At 43.4% G+C, this 27,988-nt stretch overlaps 1 protein-coding gene across 3 annotated transcripts in view; it reads right to left on the bottom strand.

Annotated features, from left to right (window-relative positions):
• LOC144610719 (cAMP-dependent protein kinase catalytic subunit alpha-like) overlaps positions 1–27,988 on the bottom strand; it is a 119,605-nt gene that overhangs the window by 75,579 nt on the left and 16,038 nt on the right. The window contains exon 1 of one of the 3 annotated variants that reach the window (XM_078429631.1): positions 12,767–13,356. The exons of 1 other annotated variant lie outside the window; for it this stretch is intronic. In XM_078429631.1, coding sequence (XP_078285757.1) covers positions 12,767–12,971 — 205 coding nt within the window. In that variant the 5' untranslated portion in view covers positions 12,972–13,356. Of the gene's footprint in view, positions 1–12,766; positions 13,357–27,988 lie in introns of those variants that run through there. One more of the 3 variants, XM_078429629.1, reaches the window with a different exon arrangement.

Here is a 27,988-nt window from a genome sequence, read left to right as displayed (position 1 = left end):
TGCCAGAATGGTGCATCAAAAAAGAACTTGAACCAGAGTACGTGAAATAAGAATAAGGGGGTTCAGGAGCTCTAGAAAGGAGAGCAAGAGTACACCATTTATTCACAAAGTGCTGGAGTAACTCAGCAGGTCGGGCAGCATCTCGGGAGAGAAGGAATGGGTGACGTTTTGGGTCGAGACCCTTCTTCAGTCTGAAGAAGGGTCTCGACCCGAAACGTCACCCATTCCTTCTCTCCCGAGATGCTGCCCGACCTGCTGAGTTACTCCAGCACTTTGTGAATAAATACCTTTGATTTGTACCAGCATCTGCAGTTATTTTCTTATATTAAGAGTACACCATTCTTTGTCATTACAGAAATGCTGCAGCAATTATATAATTAATGTGAAACATGAACACTTTTTACATCAAAAACCCTGAAAACACTACGGGGGGCGATTAAATTATCAAGGAAGGAAAGCAAGATTATTGTTATAAAACAGCTGAATTTTTAACCATAGATCTCACTTTCCACAGTGCAGTTTGAGACTCCAATTGTCTACAGTTAATGACCAATTGTTAAATGAATCAAGAGTTTCAGGGGGAAATATAGGGCAATGCAGCAACTTGATCCAAGACCACTGCAGGTCCATTACCCATTACCCTGAAGAACCTAGCACCAGGCCGGATTAATGACAGGTCCAAAGGAGAGCAAAGCTGATGGGAGCCAATTTCATCAGCTCAGCAACTGACATAATTATGAAGAAAAACACTAAAGCAAAAGAAAAACAGTGCAGCTTTTAGAAATCTAAAAGTCATCAACCGGAAACATGTGCTTTTCTGACAGTAGATGCTACTAATTTCTTTAAACCCTGTGGTATTTTACCTTTAACAATAGTTTCAGTTTGACAATGGCAGTTCCTTACCAGGAAAATGAACAGGGCACACATGCAACCTATAATTAGTGGGTTTTTTACAGTGGTTAAACTAAAAGGTGGTTCATTACAGCAGTAAAATGGCAAAACCTGAAATTCAAAGATGGTGATGCCTCTTTGCAATATCCTGTTCTTCAGTGAAACCTGCCTAAATTTCTGACTGCTCCTTCAGATGGTTTTAAGGTTCTTAATTACAAATTACTAATCTGAACTGGAGGTCCTATCACTGGAAACCAATTAAGAGGTGTCCCATTGAAGTGTGTGCATTTCACTCTGTGTGCGGCTACTCTTTCATGTCCACATGATGTACACTTGACACGTTGCATCAGTGAAGGGAATAATCATTTCAGGAGGTGGGGGGAATCGTCAATCAAGTGGGGTTCTTTCTCCTAAAATAGCTTGGTGGCGCAGCGGTAGAGTTGCCGCCTTACAGCGAATGCAGCGCCGGAGACTCAGGTTCGATCCTGACTACGGGCGCCGTCTGTACGGAGTTTGTACGTTCTCCCCGTGACCTGCGTGGGTTTTCTCAGAGATCTTCGGTTTCCTCCCACACTCCAAAGACGTACAGGTATGTAAGTTAATTGGCTGGGCAAATGTAAAAATTGTCCCTAGTGGGTGTAGGATAGTGTTAGTGTGCGGGGATCGCTGGGCGGCGCGGACCCGGTGGGCCGAAGGGCCTGTTTCTGCGCTGTATCTCTAAATCTAAATCTAAATCTAAAAATGGAGTTCAGCTCTGAGAATTATTGGAGCTGTACGCAACCAGACAAGTGGATATGATTTCATCAAAATTCTGATATGCCTTATGATGGATAGTCAGAAAGTCAGTCATTTGCGATATAAATGACGGACAGAGTTTCTAGTGACTGATCTAATTCAGTTTCTGTACTAGTGACCCGGATGCTGTCTGTACGGAGTTTGTACGTTCTTCCCGTGACCATTTAATTTTCTCTGGGTGCTCCAGTTTCCTTCCACATCCCAAAGATGTGCGGGTTAATAGGCTTCTGTAAATTGTCCCTAGAGTGCAGGATAGAACTAGTGTATGGGTGATTGCTGATTAGCAAGGACTCGGTGGGCTTAAGGGTCTGTTTCCACACTGTATCTCTAAAAAAAACTAAATTACCTTTGCCATGATATTTATTTTTCATATTTCAGATACAACGCAGAAACAGGCCTTTTCGGCCCACCAAGTCCGCGCCGCCCAGCGATCCCTGCACATTAACACTATCCTACACACACTAGGGACAATTTTTACATTTACCCAGTCAATTAACCTACAAACCTGCACGTCTTTGGAGTGTGGGAGGAAACCGAAGATCTCGGAGAAAACCCACGCAGGTCACGGGGAGAACGTACAAACTCCTTACAGTACAGCGCCCGTAGTCAGGATCGAACCTGAGTCTCCGGCGTTGCATTCGCTGTAAAGCAGCAACTCTACCGTTGCGCCACCGTGCCGCCCCAAATGATCTAAGACATCCATTCAAATCAGTAGTTTAGCCCTCTTAATTTGGTCCGAATGTGTTAACATTGCACATTTTCATTATCATTTGAATTTTTAACATTTCTTCCATTGTGTCTCTGTACTTCTGATGTTCTTCAACTATCCTTCAGGAATCTATTTACAAAATAATTTCCTGACTAATCTAATCTAGCCTTATTGCAGCCTGAAAATTCTATTTCTCTATTGGGATCCATTGTATTTTTTCATGAAATTGCCTGTTGTTTCTTTTACATGGATGGAGTTTGGCGGGGGGGGGGGTTTAGTCATTGCCTCTCAGTTCTTTTTGCAGCAACCTCAGAAAAGTTAATTGCCTTCATCAAGACCAACCACGAAGAATATCCAATTAAAATAACAACTCCAGCCCACTAAGGACAAAATAAATGCGGCAGAAGTCACTTGATATGCCACCCTAAGAATCCTTAATAGATCCAATTGTTTTCTTAACTACCCGTTGCTACAAGAATATTTTTAGAACCCTTTTATATTAAGCTATTTTATGCTCCTTTAGCATCACGTAGAGCTTGATTTAACCTCTCCTCAACAACATCTTTGTTTACTTCGTACATCCTGGTTTTAACGCGCCTGCAAATTTGTTCTTGTGGACAGCCTTACCCACTCTGCAAGTCCTCCACATAATTCTTTTTCTGCTCACGGCGTTCTTCCTTCCTCTGCTGCAGTTGCTTCTCAGTGCAAGTATGGTTACTCTGTAAAATCAGTCAAACAAACCATCCCGTCTCCACCTACCTTCTTACAATTGTTCCTTTGATTCCTTTCTCACCCCCTCAAATTCCATCAATCCACATAGCTCTCCTCCCTATCTGTAATCACCTGTGGAGACTTTCCCAGGTTGTTTCCATTCATCACATTGTTCTCCCATTCTTCTCATGCAGTTATGTGTAACTAAGAATTATTTGCTTCTGTTACATTTCTGAGGGTACTGACGTGGACCCTAAACTTTCCCTATCTATGTACCCTCTAAACCTTTCCTATCTATGTACCCTCTAAACCTTCCCTATCTATGTACCCTCTAAACCTTTCCTATCTATGTACCCTCTAAACATTTTCTATCTATGTACCCTCTAAACTTTTCCTATCTATGTACCCTCTAAACTTTCCCTATCTATGTACCTTTCCAAGTATCTTTTAAAGTTAAAATACCTACCTCAACTTACCCATACACCACACTCCGACTGGAAGAAGTTGCCCGTCAGGCTTCCATTAAATCTTAAACCTATTTCCTTTGATTTTTGATTCCCCTACTCTGGGTAAAATACTTTGCACATTCACCCTATCTATTCCACTCATGATTTTATACACATCTATATGATCATCCCTCATTGTCCTGTGCTCCAAGGAATAAAGTCCTAGCTTGCTCAACCTCTCCCAAAACTCCGGCCCTCAGGTTCAGGCAATAATCTCGTAACTATCTTCCCACAGTGTCCTTGGATATTTCTGATCAGGCCTGGGAGATTCATACACCCTTGTACATTCAGCACCTCCTCGGCCGTAATACAGACTGTCCTCAAGATATCTCCATTAACTGTTCCAGTCTTCATTCAAGGACAGCATATGTTCACGTCTCCTGGGTGACGATTTATAAGGTTATATATGACAGGAACAGAATTAGGCCATTCAGCCCATCAAGTCTACTCCACTATTCAATCATGGCTGATCTGTCTTTCTCTCCGAACCCCATTCCCCATAATACTGACACCCCTGATTCAGCAGATTCTACCTGTAATCATGGAAATAAAAGATGTTTGTCTTTACATTGGACTGTAATTACTGTGTTATTTTATGTATGTGATCTGTGTTACAAGAGAACTTGAAGAATGGGGAAACCGTGTGCTATAATTCTAAATGGTAGATGACCACACCCCACACCCATAAAATTGACTTCTTAAATTGATCTCGACTTGTTTAGAACTTCTAAATTATGGAAGTTGTTTGTAGTTGATGTTAAAATATATTGAATGGTGTCATTACGCTGATGCAGTGGAGATATCACCTAAGAAGGAGTGCACTATTCACCATTATTAATAGCAAGCTGATAAATCACATGCTGCCAAACAGAAATCAAACATGCATTTTTTACACAAGCGATTCTGGAGATTAAATCAAGACTTATGCATTCCCCAACAAAAAATTATCCTCATAATTTAACATTCGTAGCTTCACAAGGAAGGATATCGTCCCATTGTTATAAGGAGGGTCATATTTTTTTAAATATTTGCTTTTTGAGGATATGGCATCACTAGAAAGGAAAGTATTTACTGTCTGTCCCTAACTCCCACAAGTGCACAGCCATCTTGAACCACTACAGTCCTTGTACAGAAGGTACAGAAGGTACTCACACAGTGTTGTTGGGTGACGAGTTTTAGGATTTGGACCCAGGGCAATGATATGTCTAGATCAGATTAGTGTAGAACTTGGATGGGGGAACCAGCAAATGGAGGCAATCCATAATGCCTGCTGCCTTTGAACTTCTTAGTTGGAGAGGTTGTGTGATTAGGCAGTGCTGCCAGAGTAGCCTGGGTGAGTACATTTTGTACAAGTGCAGTGCGATAAGCAGCCTTCTGCTTGATGGGAGTGCTAATCAGCCAGACTGCTTTGTTGTAGAAGTGGTTACGTTTCTTGATAGTAGTTGGAGCTGCACTGTTCCGGGCAAGTGGAGAGTATTCTATCATACTTGTAGAAGATGGAAAGGCTTTGGGTGTACAGAGGCAAATCACTCGTGACATGATAACCTGCCGCTGACCTGTTCTTGTGGCCATGGGCTTTGTGGCCGGTCAGGTCGGTGATCCCCAGGATGTTGTTGGGGAGGGGCTTGGTGATGGTAATGTCAAGATGATTACTCTTGCAGAAGATGGTCACTGCCTGGAACTTCTGTTGTGCAACTTTTAACTGCCATTTATCAGCTCATGCCCGAATAACACAACAGTCTTGGACCTCATTAGGATATGCAGTGACCTCATGGGATGCAAACCGAATCAAACATGGTGCAATCATTAATAAAAAAACAAACTCTGGAAGTTAAGATGGAAGATCAGTCATTAATGAAGCAGCTGATGATGGCTGGGCTGAGGACACGGTCCTGTAGAGGACGGTGTTATTGATGACCAACATCTGCAACCTGCTTTCTTTGTGCGATGTGTGACTTCAATCATGGGAATGTTTTCCTCTTGATACCCATTGATTGTATCTATGTCACACTTTGTCAAAGGCAAACTTGATAAAGGGCAGTCACTCTCACTTCACCTCTGGAATTCAATTTTTTCGGTCCATGTTTGACTCAAAGTTGTGATGAGGGCTGGACTAAATGGTCATGGTGAAAGACAAATCAGGCATCAGTGGGCAGGTTATTGGTGAGCAAGTGCCACGGAACAAGCCTTTTAGCCTGCAGAGTCTACGCTGCCCATCAAGCATAAATTTACATTAATCTGTTTGATTACTGATAACATCTTCCCAACAATTGTTATTGATTGAGTAGACTGATCACTAGATTGGAATTGTCCTGTTTTTTTGTAAGTGGGACATAACTGGGCAATTTTCCACATTGTCAGGTAGTTGCCAGCTTTGCAAATTAATTGGAACAGCTTAAGTCGAGTACAGTTCCAGAGTTCAGAATAGCTCTCTTTTTTAAAAAGCGCAATGCACATTCCAGCAGCAAATTTTGAAAGAAAAGTAATTGCTTCTCTATTGTACCATCACATTTCTCGGTCCATGTTTCAATCCATTTAACATCACATTATTTCGAGCACCTATTACATGGACCTAAAAACCGACTCTGCTGGTTAAGGTTCCCTGAGACATTTTGGAGGCTCATTATTAAGGGACTGTCTGATGGTATTTATGTTGCAGCTGAAAAAGTCAAACGTGTACAATTCAAAGTTTAAAATTTGGAGTGGTTGGTGAAGGGATTCATTTTAAAACCCAATTACTTCCTTACTGCAATTGTTGCACAGTTGGGTAAATTTGTTCTGTGTCCTCCTGTGTTGGTGACATTTATTCACAGAGGTCCTGTGTATTTGCAAATATGTCAAATGGTATATAATGCACATTAACATCACACTCTCAAAATCCATTTGCACATCTGAGTCTGTGAATGATGCAGACAGCTCATATCCAATCTGGTCTTAATGAGAAAGGTGAGGCCTGCTTTTCTATTACTTTAAGGGAACATATTATTTGGTCTGTGTCAATTCAGCAGGCTACACTGGTCTTGTGTCAGTTCAGTCTGAGGAAGGGTCTCGACCCAAAACGTCACCCATTCCTTTTCTCCAGAGATGCTGTCTGTCCCGCTGAGTTACTCCAGATTTTTGTGTCTATCTTCTGTCAGTTACATCCTCTTACCCCTCACTTGATGCTGAGATTGCTGAGGCTCGTTGCCTTGCCATCCTCATTGCACACCAATCCCCAGTCCCCAACTAGACCTCACCCTAATCATCTCCAACCCAGGCCCCATAGCAGAAGTGTCCACGTCGCGGGGCTGGAAACTGGAAGTGTCCTGAGCTAATTCTGCTACCACCATCATCCATTGTACAAGTGATGGCTCCCACTGATTGTCGCCGGAAGCTTGCGTCCTTTTCAGGATGGACGATGACAGCGATGTCAACATTTGAAACATGGATGATGGCCACGAAAGAAGAAGAAGAGGATCTCCAACCCATACCACTGTCTCCATGACTGACCTACGATATCTCAACCTTAAAGCATTGAATAACAATAACTCTTCTGACTAATTTTACACAAGCCCTAACCCAACCAGACACCCACCATCTGAAATTTCCCATCCTGAACACAAAGTCTTGACCGGCCACATTCTTCTGATCAAATATCCTACCTACCCAAATGTCCAAAGTCTGACTCTCTTTGTCCCAGGGCCATAGCCAATAACGTAATGGGCCTCAAATGTAATAATGATGGTAAGCTTACTAACAACTTCTATAATAGTAAGCATACTAACAAGACTGCTCAAATATTGTCGCCGCCTTACACATGGCAACTCTTTGCATACTTTGTGTATGGTATGTGTATGGTATGTGTATGGTATGTGTATGGTATGTGTATGGTATGTGTATGGTATGTGTATGGTATGTGTATGGTATGTGTATGGTATGTGTATGGTATGTGTATGGTATGTGTATGGTATGTGTATGGTATGTGTATGGTATGTGTATGGTATGTGTATGGTATGTGTATGGTATGTGTATGGTATGTGTATGGTATGTGTATGGTATGTGTATGGTATGTGTATGGTATGTGTATGGTATGTGTATGGTATGTGTATGGTATGTGTATGGTATGTGTATGGTATGTGTATGGTATGTGTATGGTATGTGTATGGTATGTGTATGGTATGTGTATGGTATGTGTATGGTATGTGTATGGTATGTGTATGGTATGTGTATGGTATGTGTATGGTATGTGTATGGTATGTGTATGGTGACATGTCACATGTGATAATAAAGTATCAATCAATCAACAACTTCTAATGTAAATTCCCATCCATAGTCATGCAAAAACTATTCGGAATAGACGTCTTTGTTCATCTTCTATCAATCCAATGACAGATAATTGTAGTATTCTCCACAGTGGGTACAATTGTGATCAATCAACACTGCACAGTCCCAAAGTCATTTAGGGGAATCTTAATACATTGGCTAAGCAACTCACCAATTAAACATACCAAACCCATTAGAAATTATCTGATGTATATGTTGTATGAAAGGTATCAGGAAATGAAGCCCATGGGATCATAAAGGCAAGAATACAAAACCCTAAACAGCATGCTTTATTGCCTTCTAATGGCACCAAAACTGTGTTGCGGGCCATCTTAATGCTGTTTGTGAAAGTTGCATATAGTTAGAGATTTTTCAATTGCGAGATTTAAAGTGCAGTAAAGGTTGCAGGTTTCCTTGTGAAATGCAGCACTGTGTCAGTTTCAGAGCAGTGTACCCTATTGATCTTTTACAAGTTTTTGCAGATGACAGCATTTAGCCATGCAGGTGCAATCTCAGCAACCAGCTCAAAGGATTAAAAATATAACAACATCAGCAAAACTCTCCAGCTAAAAGGGAGTGATTGGGGAAGAGAGAGAGAGAGAATGGGCTGCTAGGGATCGGGAGGCTCAGCTGTTGAAGAACCGTGTCAGCGAGAAATAGTCTTACTGCCAGCAACCAGAGAGACTCCAGATCTACAGTCAGGCATCCCTGGCAGGAGTGGCTGAAAGATATCTGTAAGGAGTAATATGACTGGAGTGTGGTCATTAATACCCAAACTGGCCTCTCTGTGAGCATCTCTTTTCCTTCAGCCTTTACAAAAGAAGTCTCTTTAATGGAGCAGTGAACAGTGAATGCCAAGATGTGGAAAGGAACACCATTAGATACCTTGAACAATCCTAACACCAAAGACATAAAGGTCTGTAGGTTAAATAATATAAGAAAATAACTGCAGATGCTGGTACAAATCGATTTATTCACAAAATGCTGGAGTAACTCAGCAGGTCAGGCAGCATCTCAGGAGAGAAGGAATGGGTGATGTTTCGGGTCGAGACCCTTCTTCAGACTGATGTCAGGGGGCGGGACAAAGGAAGGATACAGGTGGAGACAGGAAGATAAAGGGAGATCTGGGGAGGAGGAGGTGAAGGGAGGGACAGAGGAGCTATCTAAAGTTGGAGAAGTCGACGTTCATACCACCGGGCTGCAAACTGCCCAGGCGAAATATGAGGTGCTGTTCCTCCAATTTCCGGTGGGCCTCACTATGGCACTTGCGGAGGCCCATGACAGAAAGGTCAGACTGGGAATGGGACGGGGAGTTAAAGTGCTCGGCCACCGGGAGATCAGTTTTGTTAATGCGGACCGAGCGCAGGTGTTCAGCGAAGCGATCGCCGAGCCTGCGCTTGGTTGCGCCGATGTAAATAAGTTGGCATCTAGAGCAGCGGATGCAATAGATGAGGTTGGAGAAGGTGCAGGTGAACCTTTGTCTCACCTGGAAAGACTGTTTGGGTCCTTGGATGGAGTTGAGGGGGGAGGTAAAGGGACAGGTGTTGCATCTCGTGCGGTTACAGGGGAAAGGTCTGTAGGTTATTTGGCTTGGTATAAATGTAAATTGTCCCTTGTGTGTGTAGGATAGTGTTAATGTGCGGGGATCGCTGGTCAGTATGGACTTGGTGGGCTGAAGGCCCTGTTTCCACACTGTATCTCCAAACTAAGCTAAACAAAGAAGCAGGGGTAGCCTTGATATCCATGGACAAAGCAGTTCAGGCATATGTGAACCTAGGTTTGAGATTGCAGCATAAAACTGATCTCAGTGACGACAAAGAGTGCAGTTTGAGTGCTAACTAGAATACTGTCAAGAGGGAGAAAAATAAGGCGAGTAAAATAGATTAGCTCAAACAATTTGCTGGTGACAAACTTTGTATGCTGCAATGCTATTGATGTTAATTGGGGAAGTTCTATTGGAAAAGAAAATCCCTTGAACATGACAGGAGTTGAATTTCCCCATGGGTATAGCACACCTCAGAGTGAACGTAACTTTTCTCTACTCCAGCTTTAGCCAATTTTCACTCAACGACACATTTCTTGTTTTGCTTGTGTGAAAGAATGTCAAGGTCAAACACTGACAAGTAACCCGCAGAAGCTGTGCGTGATGCGAAACGTTCACAAGGATATCCCCCTCTACATTTGAACCTGTGCATGCAAGGCATCATTTCTGAAGATAACAGAAAGAACTTTGCAAATGTATTAATCAGTGAAGAATTATAGATTTCACATAGGTGAAATGTGGGGGATTTGACATTAGTCACTTAAAGAAAGAACAAAGAAAACCGGTGATGCATTTGGGAGGAAGCTATGCCATACAGCATGGAAAAGCACTTGGGCCCACTGAGTATGTGCCAACCATCAAGCAATCATCTACACTAATCCTATTTTATCCTCCTTCCATCCTCATGGTATCCTCCATACATCCCCATTTTACCCTCCCTCTCCCCCATGGTTCTGCCACAACATGGCACCAAGGGCAATTTACAATGACCTATACCAATCCACATGCCTTTGAGATTGTGGGAGATGTGAGTGGAAATCCACACTGTGGCATGCAAAACTTCATGCAAACAGCACAGGAGGTCAGAGTTAAACCCAGGTCACTGGAGCTGTGAGTCAGCAGCTCAGTTAGCTGCGCCACCGTGTCACCCATGTGAACATACATTCTGAAAAGGCATTTGCAAGAGCAAAGAGACATAGGGTGAGGAAGAGGAGAAATATGCAAACATCTTTGAAGGTGCTGAACAAAGTGATTAAGCTATTTTAAAAAAATGAAGGGTTTTGAAGGAGTTGCAAGGAAAGAGTTTCACTGAAGGGTAGTTAATTTAAGGTGGCCTTCAGGGGCAACTGCCAATGAAGCAAATACAATTGCGATTTGCAAATAGGGTTGCCAACTGTCCCGCATTAGCCGGGACATCCCGTATTTTGGGCTAAATTGGTTTGTCCCGTATGGGACCGCCCTTGTTCCGTTTTAGGCCCGGGGGGATGATGTAGGCCTGGACACTGTAGGCCCGGACTCTGTAGGCCCGGATGCTGTAGGCCCGGACTCTGTAGGCCCGGACGCTGTAGGCCCGGACGCTGTAGGCCCGGACGCTGTAGGCCCGGAGGCTGTAGGCCCGGACAGTGTAGGCCCGGACAGTGTAGGCCTGGACAGTGTAGGCCCGGACAGAGTAGGCCCGAACAGAGTAGGCCCGGACAGTGTAGGCCCGGACAGTGTAGGTCCGGAGGCCTGGGAGCCGCCTAACGGAGGTTGCATAGCAACCTGCCTCCCGGCCAGGGCAGCCGCTATTGGTGGAGCGGGAGCACGTGGCCGCTGGCTGGGTGAAATGGGTGGTGACATCACCTTGTCCCTTATTTGGGAATGAGATAGTTGGCAATAGACATTTGGACAGATATATGGATTGAAAGGGTTTAGATGATATGGGTCAAATACAGGTAAATGTGATCAGCTCTGAATGCCAACTTGGTCGGTTTTGACAAGTTGGGCCGAAGGGCCTGTTTCAATGTTGCATAGCTCTATGACTTTTTATTTTAAATAACATGGTTTGTTATGATTTAAAATGCATTTTGAAAAAGGATGGTGCAAACAGATTGTTTAGTAAATTCTGAAAATAAACTGGATATACAATTGTAAGGGAAATCATTCATTGATTGATAGAAAGATACAGCATGGGAATAGGCCCTACCGCCCACCGAGTCCACGCCGATCACAAATTACCTATTCACGCCAATTATATGTTATCCAACTTTCCCCTCCTCTCCCGACACACTTGGGACAATTTTACAGAGACTAATTAGACTACAATCTGTACATCTTTTGGGATGCGGGAGAAAACCGGAGCACCCGTAGAAAACGCATGTGGTCACTGGGAGAACGTGCAGACTCTGGAAAGACAGCACCCGATGTCGGGTTTGAACCGGGATCCCTGGCTCTGTGAGACAGTAGCTCTATCAGCTGCGCCACCACGTCATCCATACGGTAAAAGAGATAACATAAACCGAATAGGTCAAATGGCCTTGTTCTTTTCTGGACGATTCTACGATTTTCAATGCACATAATCAATGTCAGCATCAAATATTGCCAAGGTCAAAGGAATATTCAGGGTGAGTGAAGCACCCACTCCTCTATCATAACCGCAGAGGAACACCACTTATTTTCCCAGAAACAGTTCTGAGCTTGGAGCCAAACGGCAAGATAAACTAGTTTGATATTGCACAAAGTAAATTTATAGGAGCCTTGGTCATAGCAAGCACAGAGATTTGCACACCATTACTTGCGATAAATTAAAACCCAGGTCCGAGGGACAAAAGACCAAAATGCGTTATCGCATTCTAATGCATTTTAAAATGAAACCAAGAGGACAATTTATTTGCATTTTGCTGTATTTATAGAGAGCAGCAGAGTAACCTGGGAAACCTACTGCTGCACTAAATTCAACATGGCCTTTTCATTGACAGGGCTGAAATATAAATGCTACCCAGCTCAGTCCTAACACATATTCAAATGAGAACATGCCCTGTGATAAGCTGGTCGGATTCTCTGCACAAACAGCTGCAGCACCTGCACTTGGACATGAAGTGCAACGATGCCTGAGCTTTCCATCAAAGCAAAGCAAACAGCTTTTCACCATGTTCCTAATTCAGACATTTCATTGCAGCCCAACCCCTCCAGCTATAAGCAAATATTCAAATACACTACAATTACAAAATGATGCCACATTAAGCATTTAATTAACAGTAGCCTGGGAATTCAATCAAATATTAAATTGAACACAAAAAAAAAGAAAGCTTTTAATATAGAGACACTCACTGTGCAAGTTCCAGGCTGAACAGTGTTCTGACTCCTGCCTGGTATCACTTTCGGAACCTGTCGTCTCAATGTCCTGTGTAGACCCCCTTGTACTCCTGTTAAACAGCCTAATGGCCAAGTTCTCAAGTTTTTGAAAAGCAGAGGACATTTTTGACCCTTTGCGATCAGCAGCTCGTTGACAAGCCACCTCTGAACATTGATTCATGATTTTAAAAAACAGATCCGTAAGATTCTTCTTGCTTTTCCTCGTGTCATCAACATTCACAGCAGAGAAAAAAGGAGCTAATTTTAACAGCAAGACTCAACCAACATCCTGGCTTCACTCAGCAAATGCAACTAACGCACAGGCTGGCCAAGCAGTCTGCAGTAAACCGCACACCTTCCTGATCATACACATTAAAGAGCAGCAGCTCACAGCAGCCCTGATACTGATACATACTGCTTCCAGCTGGTTACTTAAAGACAGCAAGAACAAAAAAAAACTTTCTTCTGGCTTCAGGCCAACGATGTGATAGATTTAGGCAAATTGCTCACAGTACACCTTTGGAAATTCAGGCAGAACATGTTCAGAGCAATGCTTCTACCACCTGCTTTGCGCGCTTACCAAAGCAACTGTGAGGCTGCAGACAGCAAAGCTTGTAATACGAGTCAGAAGGCACACTTTGCAGAGATTAGCAAACATGTCAATCACATTTGGTACACACCTTTCAAACATATTTAGTCATACTTTTAAGTATCAATTGCCACCAACAAACCCTCCCCTCTCCAAACACCCACCACAATCAGTAGTTCAGTTCAATAACCCAAAAGGTTAAGTGGCAGTGCAGTATAGTAAACTGGCAAGGCAGAGGAAAAGACTTGGGAGCTGAAAACAAGCAAACAATGACGAGACCAACTTTCTCTGTGCCAGCAGCTGTTGAATTCCATCATGAAACAAGATCATTTTGAGATTATTTGCTACTTCTCTGACATATGTAATGAACCAGCAGTCACAAGAACAAGAGCCACTTAGGTAGAAATAAAATTCATAAAAGCAATGATAATGAGGATGACTAATTTTTAATTTTGCACAAAGGAATCTATTTTGGGTGGGTATTGTTACAAGCACTAGATTCAATCTTTTTTTTTGTGGATTACCTGACCTTTGTTCTACATGAACACCGACCTTCCAACCCTGATGGAGAGACAACAATTGAGAGTAAACCAGATCAGGGAGGGGATGTACAGGGGGATAGGGATTAGTAACAAGGCTTATCACAAAGTGGAGCAAGGGAAAATCCAGCAGAGCAGAAACACAAACAGAATGCAGGGGAAAATAATAATTTACTAACTTTTACTTGTGTTTATCCCCAATATTTTGGAACACAACTTTTTGATTAGAAAGAAAAAGACACAAAGTGTTGGAGTAACTCAGCGGGTCAGCAAGCATTTCTGGAGAACATGGATAAGAGACATATAATATAAGAAAATAACTGCAGATGCTGGTACAAATCGAAGGTATTCACAAAATGCTGGAGTAACTCAGCAGGTCAGGCAGCATCTCGGGAGAGAAGGAATGGGTGACGTTTCGGGTCGAGACCCTTCTTCAGTCGGAAGAAGGGTCTCGACCCGAATCGTCACCCATTCCTTCTCTCCCGAGATGCTGCCTGACCTGCTGAGTTACTCCAACATTTTGTGAATGGATAAGAGACGTTGCGGGTTGGGACCCTTCTGCAGACTGACGGTGCAGTTGGGGGCGAGGGGGTGGGTGGAAGGAAAGAAAGCTGGAAGAGAAGAGCGGCAGGACACCTTGTTGATTCATTTTTCAGAATCTGGCCAAGGTATGCAGTTATTGCCAATCCTTAATTGTACTTAAAAGGATGGTGGTTGGCGGCCTTCTTGGACAGCTAGAATCCTGCAGGTATGATTTGGGAGTTGTTGGGCAGAATTTCATCAATAAAAAATCTTTACAATTCCAAGCCAGGATGGCGTGCAGCCTCCCATGCATCTGCTGCCTTTGATGTGTTGAGGTCACAGGTTTAAAGAATTGCTGTAGGAATAGCTTAACAGATAATGCATGCAGTTATGTGATTTTTTTTCTCCGCATAAATGCTGAAACTGCTAAGGAACACAGGCACCTCCATTTATATCTCTCTACAGTCATGCCATTTTAGAGATGGTGAGAAAAGATGATGTTCATTTAAAAAGAAACACATTCACAGCAAATAAGGGCCAGCCTAGAACAGCTCAGTGCAGGAACTGGCCCTATAGCCCACAGTGCCAGTAACATGAATATTTCTCATAACATGGGAGAAAGAAATAACATGGGGGAAAACTAAGAAGACAATCAGCTAGAGACAATAGAGACTGCACTCAGAGGAAGGATCTCCATCTGAACATTGACTGTCCATTTCTTTCCTGGCCCTCCAATTTAGTCTAGCACTTTTATTTTTTGTTGATGTAAGCAGTCAGATATTTTAAATCTAATTTAATTGCCCAAAGTACCCTGTATCTTTCTTCCTCAGTTATTATGACAGAAAATGGACATTTGTCGATGTGGTCCATGCTGGCTTCTTGTAAACCAACTCTGACGGTCCCATTTCCCGCTTACATCCGAGTCAGGAGAGTCAAGAGGCAAGAGTGTTTTATTGTCGTGTGTCCCAGATACAACAATGAAATTGTTACTAGCAGCAGCACACCAGAATACGTCACTCCCCAAATTATTCTCTCTCACATATGTACATCAGCTCTCCTTTGATTCATTTACCTCTTTGCTACAAAAAGGGGAATTTACAACAAGCAGTTAACCTTCTAGCATATCCTTGGGATGCAAAATAAAACCAGTTGGAAACATATAGTCACAGGGGGAATGTGCGAACTCCACATAAACAACAGCAGATATCAGTCAGTCTGAAGAAGGGTCTCGACCCGAAACGTCACCCATTCCTTCTCTCCCGAGATGCTGCCTGACCTGCTGATTTACTCCAGCATTTTGTGAATAAATACCTTCGATTTGTACCAGCATCTGCAGTTATTTTCTTACACTAGCAGATATCAGGATTGAACTTGGGTTTCTGGAGCTGAGAGGCAGCAGCACTAACCGCTGTGGAGTTGTTCCACCCTTATTTTTAAAGTAAATATTTTCTTGAAAAAAAAAGGACAATTAAAAAGATTAGAAGTTCCACAAGTTCATATTTTTTCCTGTTTCCTGCTTTAAAAAAATCCCACCGAGAAAGTGTTCATATTATTCACCGGAAATAGGATGTTGGAAAGGAATTATCCAAAATTAACAAAGAGCCATTTCTTAGTTTTCCTCATCAGGGTAATTATAAATGCATTTATCCCATCCAAAAGGGAAACATATGTTTTATTGTCATATGTACCGAAGCGGGAGATTGAAATTCTTACTTGGAGCAGCACAATAGGTTTGTAAACACAGTACTCAATTGATAATATAATAACATTAATAAATATAATGAAGACAACTAAAAAAATCAATAAATTAAAAAACCCATTATAGTGCAAAAGCAAGACAAAGCCCAAAGTTCCTAATGCAACCAAGACAGATTGTAGGGCCACATGGTGGCGCAGCGGTAGAGTTGCTGCCTTACAGCGAATGCAGCGCCGGAGACTCAGGTTCCATTCTGACTACAGGCACCGTCTGTACGGAGTTTGTACGTTCTCCCCGTGACCTGTGTGGGTTTTCTCCGAGATCTTCGGTTTCCTCCCACAATCCAAAGACGTACAGGGTATGTAGGTTAATTGGCTGGGTAAAATGTAAAAATTGTCCCTAGTGTGTGTAGGATAGTGTTAATATGTGGGGATCGCTGGGCGGCACGGACTCGGTGGGCCGAAGGGCCTGTTTCCGTGCTGTATCTCTAAATCTAAATCTAAATCTAGTTCAGAGTTTAGTTGGAGTTTGTAGTGTTCAATTGCTGCATGGTTGTTGGGAAGAAGCTGTTGCTGAACCTGGACGTTACAGTTTTCAGTGAATTTAAAGATGGAATTGGAGCTGTGACTGGGTACAAAATCATGGGTCATATCATATCATATATATACAGCCGGAAACAGGCCTTTTCGGCCCACCAAGTCCGTGCCGCCCAGTGATCCCCGTGCATTAACACTATCCTACACCCACTACACCTTGTCCCTTATTTGGGAGTGAGATAGTTGGCACCCCTGCTCGCAGACCTGGCTGGTGGGTTGCTAGAACAATGTAAACTGCTTCCAGTAAGTAGTCACGTGGTAAATCTTGGAGGAGTTGATGGGAATGTGGGGAGAATATAAAATGGGATTAATGTAGAATCGGTGTAAATAGTTGCTTCATGTTAGTAGAAAAAAACTGTTTCTGTGCTGTATGACTCCATGCCCTGTGGTGTCCCTCGAATTCTGGCCTTTTGTTCAATGCCTATTTCCAGTACCCGATCACTGGAGCGCATGTCTTCAACTTCCAAGGCAATAAAACCCGTGATTCCCTCCATTAACCCCTCCAGCCCATCATCCGTTAATATAGTTCTAAAAATCTCTAGGCTGTTGTATATGAACCTTTGTTTAATAATGCCTCCATGGGACGGTTCACTAAATTAAAAATGTGCTATGCAAGCAAAACAAACTGTTAGTACTGTTGTGTCAGCTAGACATGGAAGACATGGGTACTGATTGTGGATGATCAGCCATGATCATATCGAAGGGCCTACTCCTGCACCTATTGTCTATGTATTTATGTATAAGAAAAACAACACACCTGTCATACTTGAATTGGAACCAGGAATGTGTTTGACCTACACTGAACTGCAAAGGTACGCAAGAATACCTGTATGTGTCCAATTTTGACTTAATGGAGAAATCTCTTCCGAATTCTGCTTCTCCTGGAACAACACATCAATGTAGTCACCAAATTATTCCATCTCATACAACGTAAGGGAAGAAGTTCATGACGAATTCAAATTGGGTCCAAGGAGGAACCAAAAGCAGAATCTTCCAAATGCTGCTTAGTCAGAAATAGAAGCAGAAGTACTTGAAATCTTCAAAGATAAGACCGCATCCAACTATAGACCAACAAATTTGGTTTTTAAGATACTGATCCATAAGTTTGTCTGAGCTGCTTATTCACACTTAAAGTGGACTTGCGTGTTCCATGTTTTAAAAAGCTCTTACAAGAGAAAGATTGCAAATGTTCCACGTTCCCATTTAAATAATGATGCTGATAGGCTTCCTTGTGTAACACTATGATGGATATTACTCAAAAGCTTTAATTCCATTTCTTGCAGCCGTGAACGAATCCACAAGTCCTTCAAGACACAGGCACACAACGGCAGCAACACACTTCCTATTGCTGACGAATGGTGTTTACATGTCGATGGTTGCACCACTCAATTCCTGAAGGCATACTCTCAGGTTTACTGACACAGATCTTGAGAGGCTCATGGATCATATTACCCACTGGATGGATGACCTCTGTTCCAGGCCAACCTGCAGGAGACAGCCAACGACATTTCGCAGGAGCAACAATGCCCGTATTGGTGACAACTGCTGACAAAGTGTGATCTAACAGATGATAAAGGTAAACCTTCACAAGGTTTCTTCATTACACTCACACCCGGCTTAATGCTATCCTGCAGAGGGCCGATTTGTTGTAGCTCCAGTCCAAATACTAACTGGTACGTACTCACTGTATCTCTCTGGCTCTGCTGAAAATCTGGCACGCACCCTTGTTCTCTCTATTGCTATGCATTATTGTGCCAGGAACCTGGCACAAATCCTTGCCACCCACTTGGGCTCTGGCAACAGTAAATCATCCACGGCTCAATACAGTGTTGGGGCAACAGTTCAGGTGGGCCTGGGCACGCGATGAGGGCACTCAGATCCAAAGATAATAGAGCAGAGCAAGATAGACCACTCGACCCTAAAAACCGTAGTATGGCATGGCACCATTTTAGTAGGCAGAAACTTGCAGAAACATTTAAAAAGAAAAATAACAAAAATCTGTGAATTGATAGATGAGATATATTCTGTATTTTTATGCTATCATCACACATACTGTTCCCCCAAAACACTGATTACACTGCGAGAGGCAGAGCGAACGGCGGGTTTTGCTTACTAAAATGGCGGACGTTATGCTCCTTTGCCTACTACACTTCAGTACAGGCGATTTCGATGGAGTGGTCCATCTTGCTCTTCTAGTATCTTTGTTCAGATCACACAGTTGCCCCTTGGCCAGTAGGGCGAGTACAGGCCACGGCAGGGAACTGGCAGTACCTGCTCCATGTCTTGACACACTGCCCAGCTCACTCCTCTCTTTGGCTGCAGAAGGTTTAAGGTCAGCAACCACCAGAGCTATCACAGCAATCTTTGCTGGAAGGAGCTGCAGCTAAATAAAGATGGGGAGTCAGCAGGTTCCAGCACATGCACTAGGGGCTGATGACAGAGACATGCGTAGGCAAGCCCCGGGTGCTAGAGCAGATGAGTTTGTCTAAGATTGTTGGGAAAGATCGAATTGCATCTTAGGACCATCTCACTCATCAGTATAGGTGTCCAACATGGACTACAACAATAACCTGGAGGGTGCATTTCCAATTCAGCTCAATTAACGAATCTTTCACACATCAGTAAGCAAGCCAGGTGCAAACAATAGCCTGTAGCACAGATATCATGAAGGTGCACTTGGACATGCACTCCAAAGAAACGTAGAAAATTGGTGCACAATGGCCCTTCGCGCCAACACTGCCATTCATTGTGAATCATCCACAATCAGTAACCTGTGCCTTCCTTCACCCCATATCCCTTGATTCCGCTAGTCCCTAGAGCTCTATCTAACTCGCTTTTAAATTCATCCAGTGAATTGGCCTCTACTGCTTTCTGTGGCAGAGAATTCCACAAAATTCACAACTCTCCGGGTGAAACAGTTTTTTCTCACCTCTGTTTTAAATGGCCTCCCCTTTATTATTAGACTGTGGCCCTAAAGAGCCATACAGGTTTCTGCATTGCAGCAAATACACCAATATATACATATAATCCAAAATAAACATTTTTAGCGGATTTGACGGTCATACAATTATACCAGCCAATAATGAGTATAACACTATTCAGGAATCAGGCTGCATTAGGCTTCTTCATTGAGAACACTCGAGCACTGCTAGATCACAGATGTGTGATCAAAGCTCTTCATCTTCATCTTCGACAGCCAAGGCTCCACTGAAAACCTTTCACACTGCCAAACATGTCCAGTTGTGGCAGCCACTCCAAAGACACAAGCTTCCGAACAAGGTCATTTCTCTGACACATTTAGCAAACTGTACCTTTATAAATATGCAGAAGTCAATATTTTCACAAAAAAACCCAACTATAGCAGTGTAGTGAAAGCACTTACAATGTAGTTCTCAGGCATGTGAGGGAATGGGACATATTAGTAGCCATTCTGACATTTATGAAGCCCTGAAAATAAAGCCACAGCAAAGAGATAGAAGACGTCAAGGATGTCAGCTACGGCTTCTTTAAAGAGCATTTCTTTGCATTTCACACCATTTCTTCCCTTCCCCTTCCCCATCCCCTTCCACCTATAGTCCTTCCTCTGATTTCACAATTCGCATCTCTTCTAGTTTAGTTTATCATCGTGTGTACCAAGGTACAATGAAAGTCTAGCTGGAGGGGCCACAAGAGTGCCATGATATGAAAACATTGAGGTAAACACTCAAAATGATGGGAGTAGTTATCCAGGCCTCAGGTTGACCCCATGAGATGAAGAGGTATGTTGAGGAAGACACACCTACATTCTCTCAGGAGCAAGAGTAGAGCCTCACTTCCACATCAGGCAACAGCAATTGCTGAGAGAGCAGACATCCGTCTCCAGGAACCAGAGCCAGTCCTCCAAAGCTCTAATAACCCTAAGCCAGCAGTAGGCCCAAGCCATCAGCACCCCCATCAAGGGCTAGATAGTCATCTTCAAGATCTATTTTCTGTCCTTGGCAGGGTTCTGGAGGGTACAATATGTCATGTAAACTTCACACACAAAGGACCTTGCCTCTTCTAAAACTGCTGGGTTCCAAGGATTATGCATGCCATGCCTGATCCCCCAGACAGTCGGTCAATTATGCACTTGGCAGTCAAGAGGCAGCCATCAAGAACAGCTCTCAGCCTGAAGAAGGGTCTTGACCCGAAATGTCACCTATTCCTTTTCTTCAGAGATGCTGCCTGACCCACTGAGTTACTCCAGCGCTTTGTGTCTATCATCAAGGCCAAGCTGATTGTAGAATCCTAAGAGGGTAGTTTTCCAGTGGTCAGATGTCAGCGGTAGTTGTGAACTTGCAAAACACCTGCAATCTAACATTTTGTTCCATTAATGTTTGTTGTTCATCCATTTGTGCTCATGATGCTGAAGCCATTAAACTTAACTGCATGCTGTACATCATCCTGTTCTCTACCCTTCCTTATCCAAATCAGCCACATGCATTAGGCTCTTAGCGTAGCTGTTACTTCAAAGTACAGGATGTGTCCTTATGAATGGATGCACCATGTGCATCCTCAGTATAACTTTTCATTCTTGTCTGATGCTTGTCCATTTGCTTTGTTACCACACCACAGAACACAGCACATTGGTGAGTCAGGTATTGCTCTTGCCTCACAGCTCCAGCAACCCAAGTTTAATCTTGACTTCCAATGTTGTTTGTGTGGAGTTTGCACGATCCCCTGTGGCTACGTGGGTTTCTTCTTAGATCCCAAAGATTTGCTGGCTGGTAGGTTAACTGATTACTGAAAATTACATCTAGTAATGAATCTGGTGGTAGAAGATTCAGGGTGATGGCCATGTGACAGGGTAACAGCAGTTAACCGCCCTGGCATACCTTATTGCCACATAATCACATGTTATGATTTCAGTACAGTGATTTTTTTTTTAGAGATACAGCGCAGAAACAGGCCCTTCTGCCCACTGAGTCCGCGCCGCCCAGCGATCCCTGCACATTAACACTATCCTACACACACTAGGGACAATTTTTTTACATTTACCCAGTCAATTAACCTACAAAACCTGTACGTCTTTGGAGTGTGGGAGGAAACCGAAGATCTCGGAGAAAACCCACGCAGGTCACGGGGAGAACGTACAAACTCCGTACAGACGGCGCCTGTAGTCAGGATCGAACCTGAGTCTCCGGCGCTGCATTCGCTGTAAGTCAGCAACTCTACCGCCGCGCCACCGTGCCGCACTTTGTTTTGCATGCTATCCAAACAGATCAGATATACCATACATAGATACAATCAGCTCAAACTCAAGTACAATAGATGAGCAAAAGGGAAGATACAGGGAGTAGAATATAGTAATCAGCATAGTAGTGCATCAGTTCCCTCAGACAAAGTCCAATGTCCTCAATGGAGTCGAGGTTAATCAAACAGTACCCTGGTTTATGGAAGGACCATTCAGAAACCTGATAACAGAGGGGAAGAATCGTTAGGAATGTTGGGAACAACCAGCTCACCTGGGGGAAATCCATGCAATCACAATGAGAACATGCAAACTACACAAAGGCAGCACCAGAGGTCAGGATCGAACTCGGGTTACTGCAGCTGCAACATTGCAGCATTAACTGTTGCACCGCTGTGCCACCTACTTCTCATAATCTCATGCTACTGTTCAAAGAGAAAGACATTGAGTCTAAATAGGGCAATCCAAGATGCCACAAAATATGGTTAGCTGGAGTTCGCAGATAACTTTGAGGAGAAAGGCAGCCTGTTATTATCAGGATCCCTTGGGGCATACTGATTTAATGCTGACAGTAATAATAAACTTGTACAGATGGTTCAAAGGCTTATAATAGTAACTCAAAATGAAAGCAGGTTTTCCTCTGAAATTCTGCAGCAATAGTGTGATGCCATAAAAATATGATCCTCTGAGGAGGGGCTGGTGATCCTAGATGCCTTTGGAAATGTGCAGTTGATCTCAATGTTACAATAAGACTGCCAAATGTCAAACAGGACCGCAGTCTATGCTTCATGCCATGTTGCTTAAGAAATGGCACTCAAAGATCACAGAAGGGGTCAGACAGATTTCTCTCAGAGTCAATGGTAACACAAATCCACAGCAACTTCACGGGAACTGTAGGAGTTGAGAATGGCAGTCTAATCATATGACATTAGATCTATAATTGTAAATGACCATGCCAATATGTGCTATAGTGTTAGAGAGCTGGCTATATGACATGAACAAGATATAATGTGCAGCTACTGTCCATTTATTTCACTGAATCCAGAGACCAAAATCAGAAGGCCACTTACAGAATAGCCCATCATTCTATATTGTTTTTCCGATTGGAAACATTCATCAGTGTATTTGATTGCATGTGGGTTAATGGGGTATTTTCTTCAGAGATGCTGTCTGTCCCGCTGAGTTACTCCAGCTTTTTGTGTCTATCTTTAGTGTAAAACTTTGTTTGCATGCAATCCAGTCAACTCAACCTTAGCTTCTGAGAGTTCTGTTCAATAGTCTGATGACAGTGAGGAAGAAGCCGTTCCTGAATCTGGTGGTAACTACTTTCAAGCTTTTGTATCTTCTGCCCAAATAAGTGAGGGGCGAAAAGAAATGATCGGAGTGTAAATGGTTCTTCATTATGTTGGCTGTTTTCCTGAGGCAGTGAAGTGTAGATGGAGTCAATGGGGGGTGGAGAAGGAGGATGCTTTCTGTGATGGACTGGACTACATCCATAACTGCAATTTCTTGCGATCTTGGGCAGAGCTGTTGGCAAACCAAGCTGTGATGTATCCCAACAAGAGTCATTGGGGCCATGCTATCCATCAACCAAATGGCAGTGGCTGTGATTGACGCATTACTCATCTGGTGGGCTTGGGCTACAGCAGTGCATTGAGCCAGTTGAGTCGGGATTATCCTTGTTGTTCAAAATGCAGGTTTCAGGACAGGATGGCATCCAACAGAAGGCAGCCGCAATTGATTAAAAGGTTTCGGTGAGCTTGCAACATTGCTGGGATTGGCTACACAGAGAACATGGTCCCATGCTGTTATTTACTTTGATGTCGGAAGATGCATTGGTAATGGCTTAATAGAGCAAAGCCAATGGTGGCAGCAAATCACCATGTTTGATTTTGTGGCTTCAGAAAAGCTAAAATGGCCTGAGACTGCCCATGATTACTGCAAAGCGGCAAGTAAAAACAGTGATATACAGCATACATCAACAGCTGCACGCTGGAATAAGTCCAAGACTAGGAGAGTGAGAGTGACCTTGACTGTGAGAGCCATGCAAGCTTATACCTAATGATTTAGGTCGGATATAAATGAAGGCGAGCTCGTGGAAACACAGCCTCTGTGGAGATAACTTCTGAGAAGAGTGGATTCCAATGAAGCCTAGGTGGCCAAGGTATTGGGTACAGAGTCCTTATACACCTCGTGTGGCATGTGTTCAATGCCACCAGGGAAGCACTTTAGGCCATCCATAAAGAGATTAAGTCAACATAAACAGGCACTGAAGGTCACTTTCAGTTTGGTCAGTCTTTAGTGTGATTAATTTGCATAGTAAGGTGCATGTAGGGTGACAGTGATAAGATCATAAGTGACAGGAGCAGAATTAGGCCTGTTTGCGAATGCTGCTTTAATACAATTGATATTTACACCGATGAGCCAAAACATTATGACCACTGACAGGCGAAGTGAATAACATTGATTATCATGTTACAATGGCATCTGTCAAGGGGTGGGATATATTAGGGAGCAAGTGAACAGTCAGTTCTTGAAGTTGATGTGTTGGATGCAGGAGAAATGGGCAGGAGTAAAGACCTGAGCGACTTTGACAAGGGCCAAATTGTTATGGCCAGACGACTGGGTCAGAGCATCTCTGAAACGGCAAGGCTTGTGGGGTGCTCCCGATCAGCAGTGGTGAGTACCTACCGACAGTGGTCCAAGGAGGGACAAACCACAAACCGGCGACAGGGTGTTGGGCGTCCAAGGCTCATCGATGCGCGAGGGCAACGAAGGCTATCCCGTCTGGTCCGAACCGACAGAAGGTCTACTGTGGCACAAGTCACAGAAAATTTTAACGTTGGTCACGGGAGGAATGTGTCACAATACACAGTGCATCACACCCTGCTGTGCATGGGACTGCACACGGAGGACCAGCAGCACATTAGGCAGGTGGTCATAACGTTTTGGCTGATCAGCGTATATATCATTTGAACCTTTAGCTTTAATGAGAGCCGGAATATCTAGGTGACCAGCGGCAGTTATTTTTCATGACTAACAACTGTAAATCTTGTTGACATTCAGGCAAGTTTGACAATGGAGAAGAGTAGCATTACGTGGACAACACTAGCAGTGGACATTAAAGCAGTGTCACTCCATTTGGATGCAATTTCTTAACTGCAGAAGAACATTCTTTGGCACAGTGCAAACAAATTTCTAGCTCCTGGATGCGTTGCATAACTTGGCTGAGTGCAAATGCTGCCTGCCTTGCAGAGTGTTTGCAGCAAATTCAGATTTTGTTTCAGAGTCTAATCACTTGCAAACCTGTCATAAAGCTTAATACTGAATTTCCCATAGTTGTTATGACAACACCAGGCTTCTGTCATCATGATTCTCCCAGTATCAATTCTTTTGATGCTATTAACTCCAGCTCTTCAGTGCTCTGTTTACGTAGGAAGCGATAGGTGAAAGTAGTAAAAAAAAGTGCTACCATGTGCAAGAGTCCACTGGGTGGAGGAACAAACCATAGGGAACCAGTATGACAATGGGAGAAGAAGTTAAAATCTCAACTGGGTCACTGGAGTGAGAGCTGCTTTACATCCTCATCGTCCATCCTGGATAGTTCTACGGAACTGGCAAAATGTGCAGCAAAGCGTCAACTACGGAACTTTGAAGCACCAATTGCCACTTTTGATTTTTGTAGTTGATATACGAAAGAAAGAACTGGGTCACTTACCTTAACAGTGATAAACATCAGCTGTGTAAAAACATAAGGCCGACTGAATCTTTACGCCAGGACTATTCCGTTATATTAAGCAAGATATTTAAGAAAACAATCCTCACAGTCTGTTCTCATCAAACTGCCTTTTCAGCACTATTCCTCTCCTCCACCATCATGAGGTACTCCATGTACTCTCAATGATTTCCCAAATACTCCTAGGTCATATTACTAAATCTCACAAATAGATATGTGAACCAGGGTATTTTTAATAGGCGTTTTCTACTGTCACTGGGAGGTACTATGAAGTATCATGAGACAATGCTCTCTCATGCACTAGTCTAGTTATCTCGTTGATGGCATGCAAAAACTCACATTACTTCCAAGCTGAAGAAGATGCACAACATTCTCTTATGCAGTCCATCAGGATTAAGGGCAAAGTGCTGGCACTAACTCTCTAGCACTGAGGTGACAAATAGGGTAGGTAGAATATTGTGTGGTGAGAATGTAGATGTATCCTCCGCCCATTATCTGCGCTTGGCCTCTGAATGCTCCAGTCATGGACTTTACAGGTGCTCTGCGACTTTCAGCAGCTTCTGCATTTTGTGCAGTCATAGAACACAGAACAGGCCCTTTAGCCTACAATGTTTGTGTGGAACAGGATGCCAAGATAAACTAATCTCATCTACCTGCACCTGATCCATATCTCTCCAATCCCAGTCACAGACAGGGATGCCCAAGAGTCGAGTAAAAGTAATGTAGGCAAAGTTATAGCCCATTAGACCAGGTTGCTCCTGATGCTGAGTCATAGAGTGATTCAGTGTGGAAACAGGCCCTTCGGCCCAACTTGCCCACACCGGCCAACAATGTCCCACTTGCCTGTGCTTGATCCATATCCCTCCAAACCTGTCCTATCCATGAACTTGTCGAACCTTCTTTTAAACGATGGGATAGTCCCAGCCACAACTACCTCCTCTGGCAGCTAGTTCCATACACCCAACACCCTTTGTGTGAAAAAGTTACCCTATTAAAAAGGTTCCTATTAAATCTTTTCCCCTTCACCTTGAACCTATGTCCTCTGGTCCTCGATTCCCCTACACTGGGCAAGAGACTCTGTGTATCTACCCAATCTATTCCTCTCGTGATTTTGTACACCTCTATAAGATCACCCCTCATCCTCCTGTGTTCCATGGAATAGAGACCCAGCCTACCGAACCTCTCCCTATAGCTCATAGCCTCTAGTCCTGGCAACATCCTCGTAAATCTTTTCTGAACCCTTTCAAGCTTGACAATATCTTTTCTATGACATGGTGCCCAGAACTGAACACAATATTCTAAATGCGGTCTCACCAACATCTTATACAACTGCAACATGAACTCCCAACTTCTATACACAATACCCTGACTGATGAAGGCCAAAGTGCCAAAAGCCTTTTTAACCACTTTATCTACCTGCGACACAACCTTCAAGGATTCCTCTGCTCTACAACACTCCCCAGAGGCCTACCATTTACTGTGTAAGTACTGCCCTTGTTAGACTTCCCAAAATGCAACACCTCACACTTCTCTGTATTAAATTCCATCAACCATTCCTCAGCCCACCTGGCCAATCGATCCATTCCTGCTGCAATTTTTCACAACCATCTTCACTATCTGCAAAACCACCCAGTTTTGTATCATCAGCAAACTTACTAATCTTGCCCTGTATGTTCTCATCCAAATCGTTGATGTAGATGTAGTAACGGTCCCGGCACCGAACCCTGAGGCACATCACTAGTCACAGGCCTCCAGTCCAAGAAGCAACCTTCCACCATCACCCTCTGCTTCCTTCCATGGAGCCAATTTGCTATCCATTCAGCTATCTCTCCTTGGATCCCATGCGATCTAACCTTCCAGAGCAGCCAACCATGCGGAACCTTGTCGAATGGCTTACTGAAATCCATGTACACAACATCTACAGCTCTGCCCTCATTGACCTTCATCAGATTTGTGTGACACGACCTCCCAAGTATAAAACCATGCTGACTATCCCTAATCAGCCCTCGCCCATCCAAATATCTGTATAAACCTATCCCTCAAAATACTCCCGAGTAACTTTCCAACTAAGATGTTAAGCTCACCGGCCTATAGTTCCCAGCATTTTCCCTGCAGCCCTTCTTGAAAAGAGGCACAACATTTGCCACTCTCCAGTCTTCCACTCTCCTGTATTTAAGGTCGACTCGTAAATTTCAACCAGGGCTCCTGCAATTTCCTCTAATTTCCCACAATGTCCTCGGATATATCTGATCAGGCCCTGGAGATTTGTCTACCTTCATATACGATAGTACCTTCAGTACTTCTTCGACAG

This window comes from Rhinoraja longicauda, chromosome 37, assembly GCF_053455715.1.
Source record: "Rhinoraja longicauda isolate Sanriku21f chromosome 37, sRhiLon1.1, whole genome shotgun sequence".
In the NCBI taxonomy this organism is placed as follows: Eukaryota; Metazoa; Chordata; class Chondrichthyes; order Rajiformes; family Arhynchobatidae; genus Rhinoraja; species Rhinoraja longicauda.
Note: the sequence above shows the minus strand (reverse complement) of the source record. Positions and strands in the feature narration are given on the sequence as shown.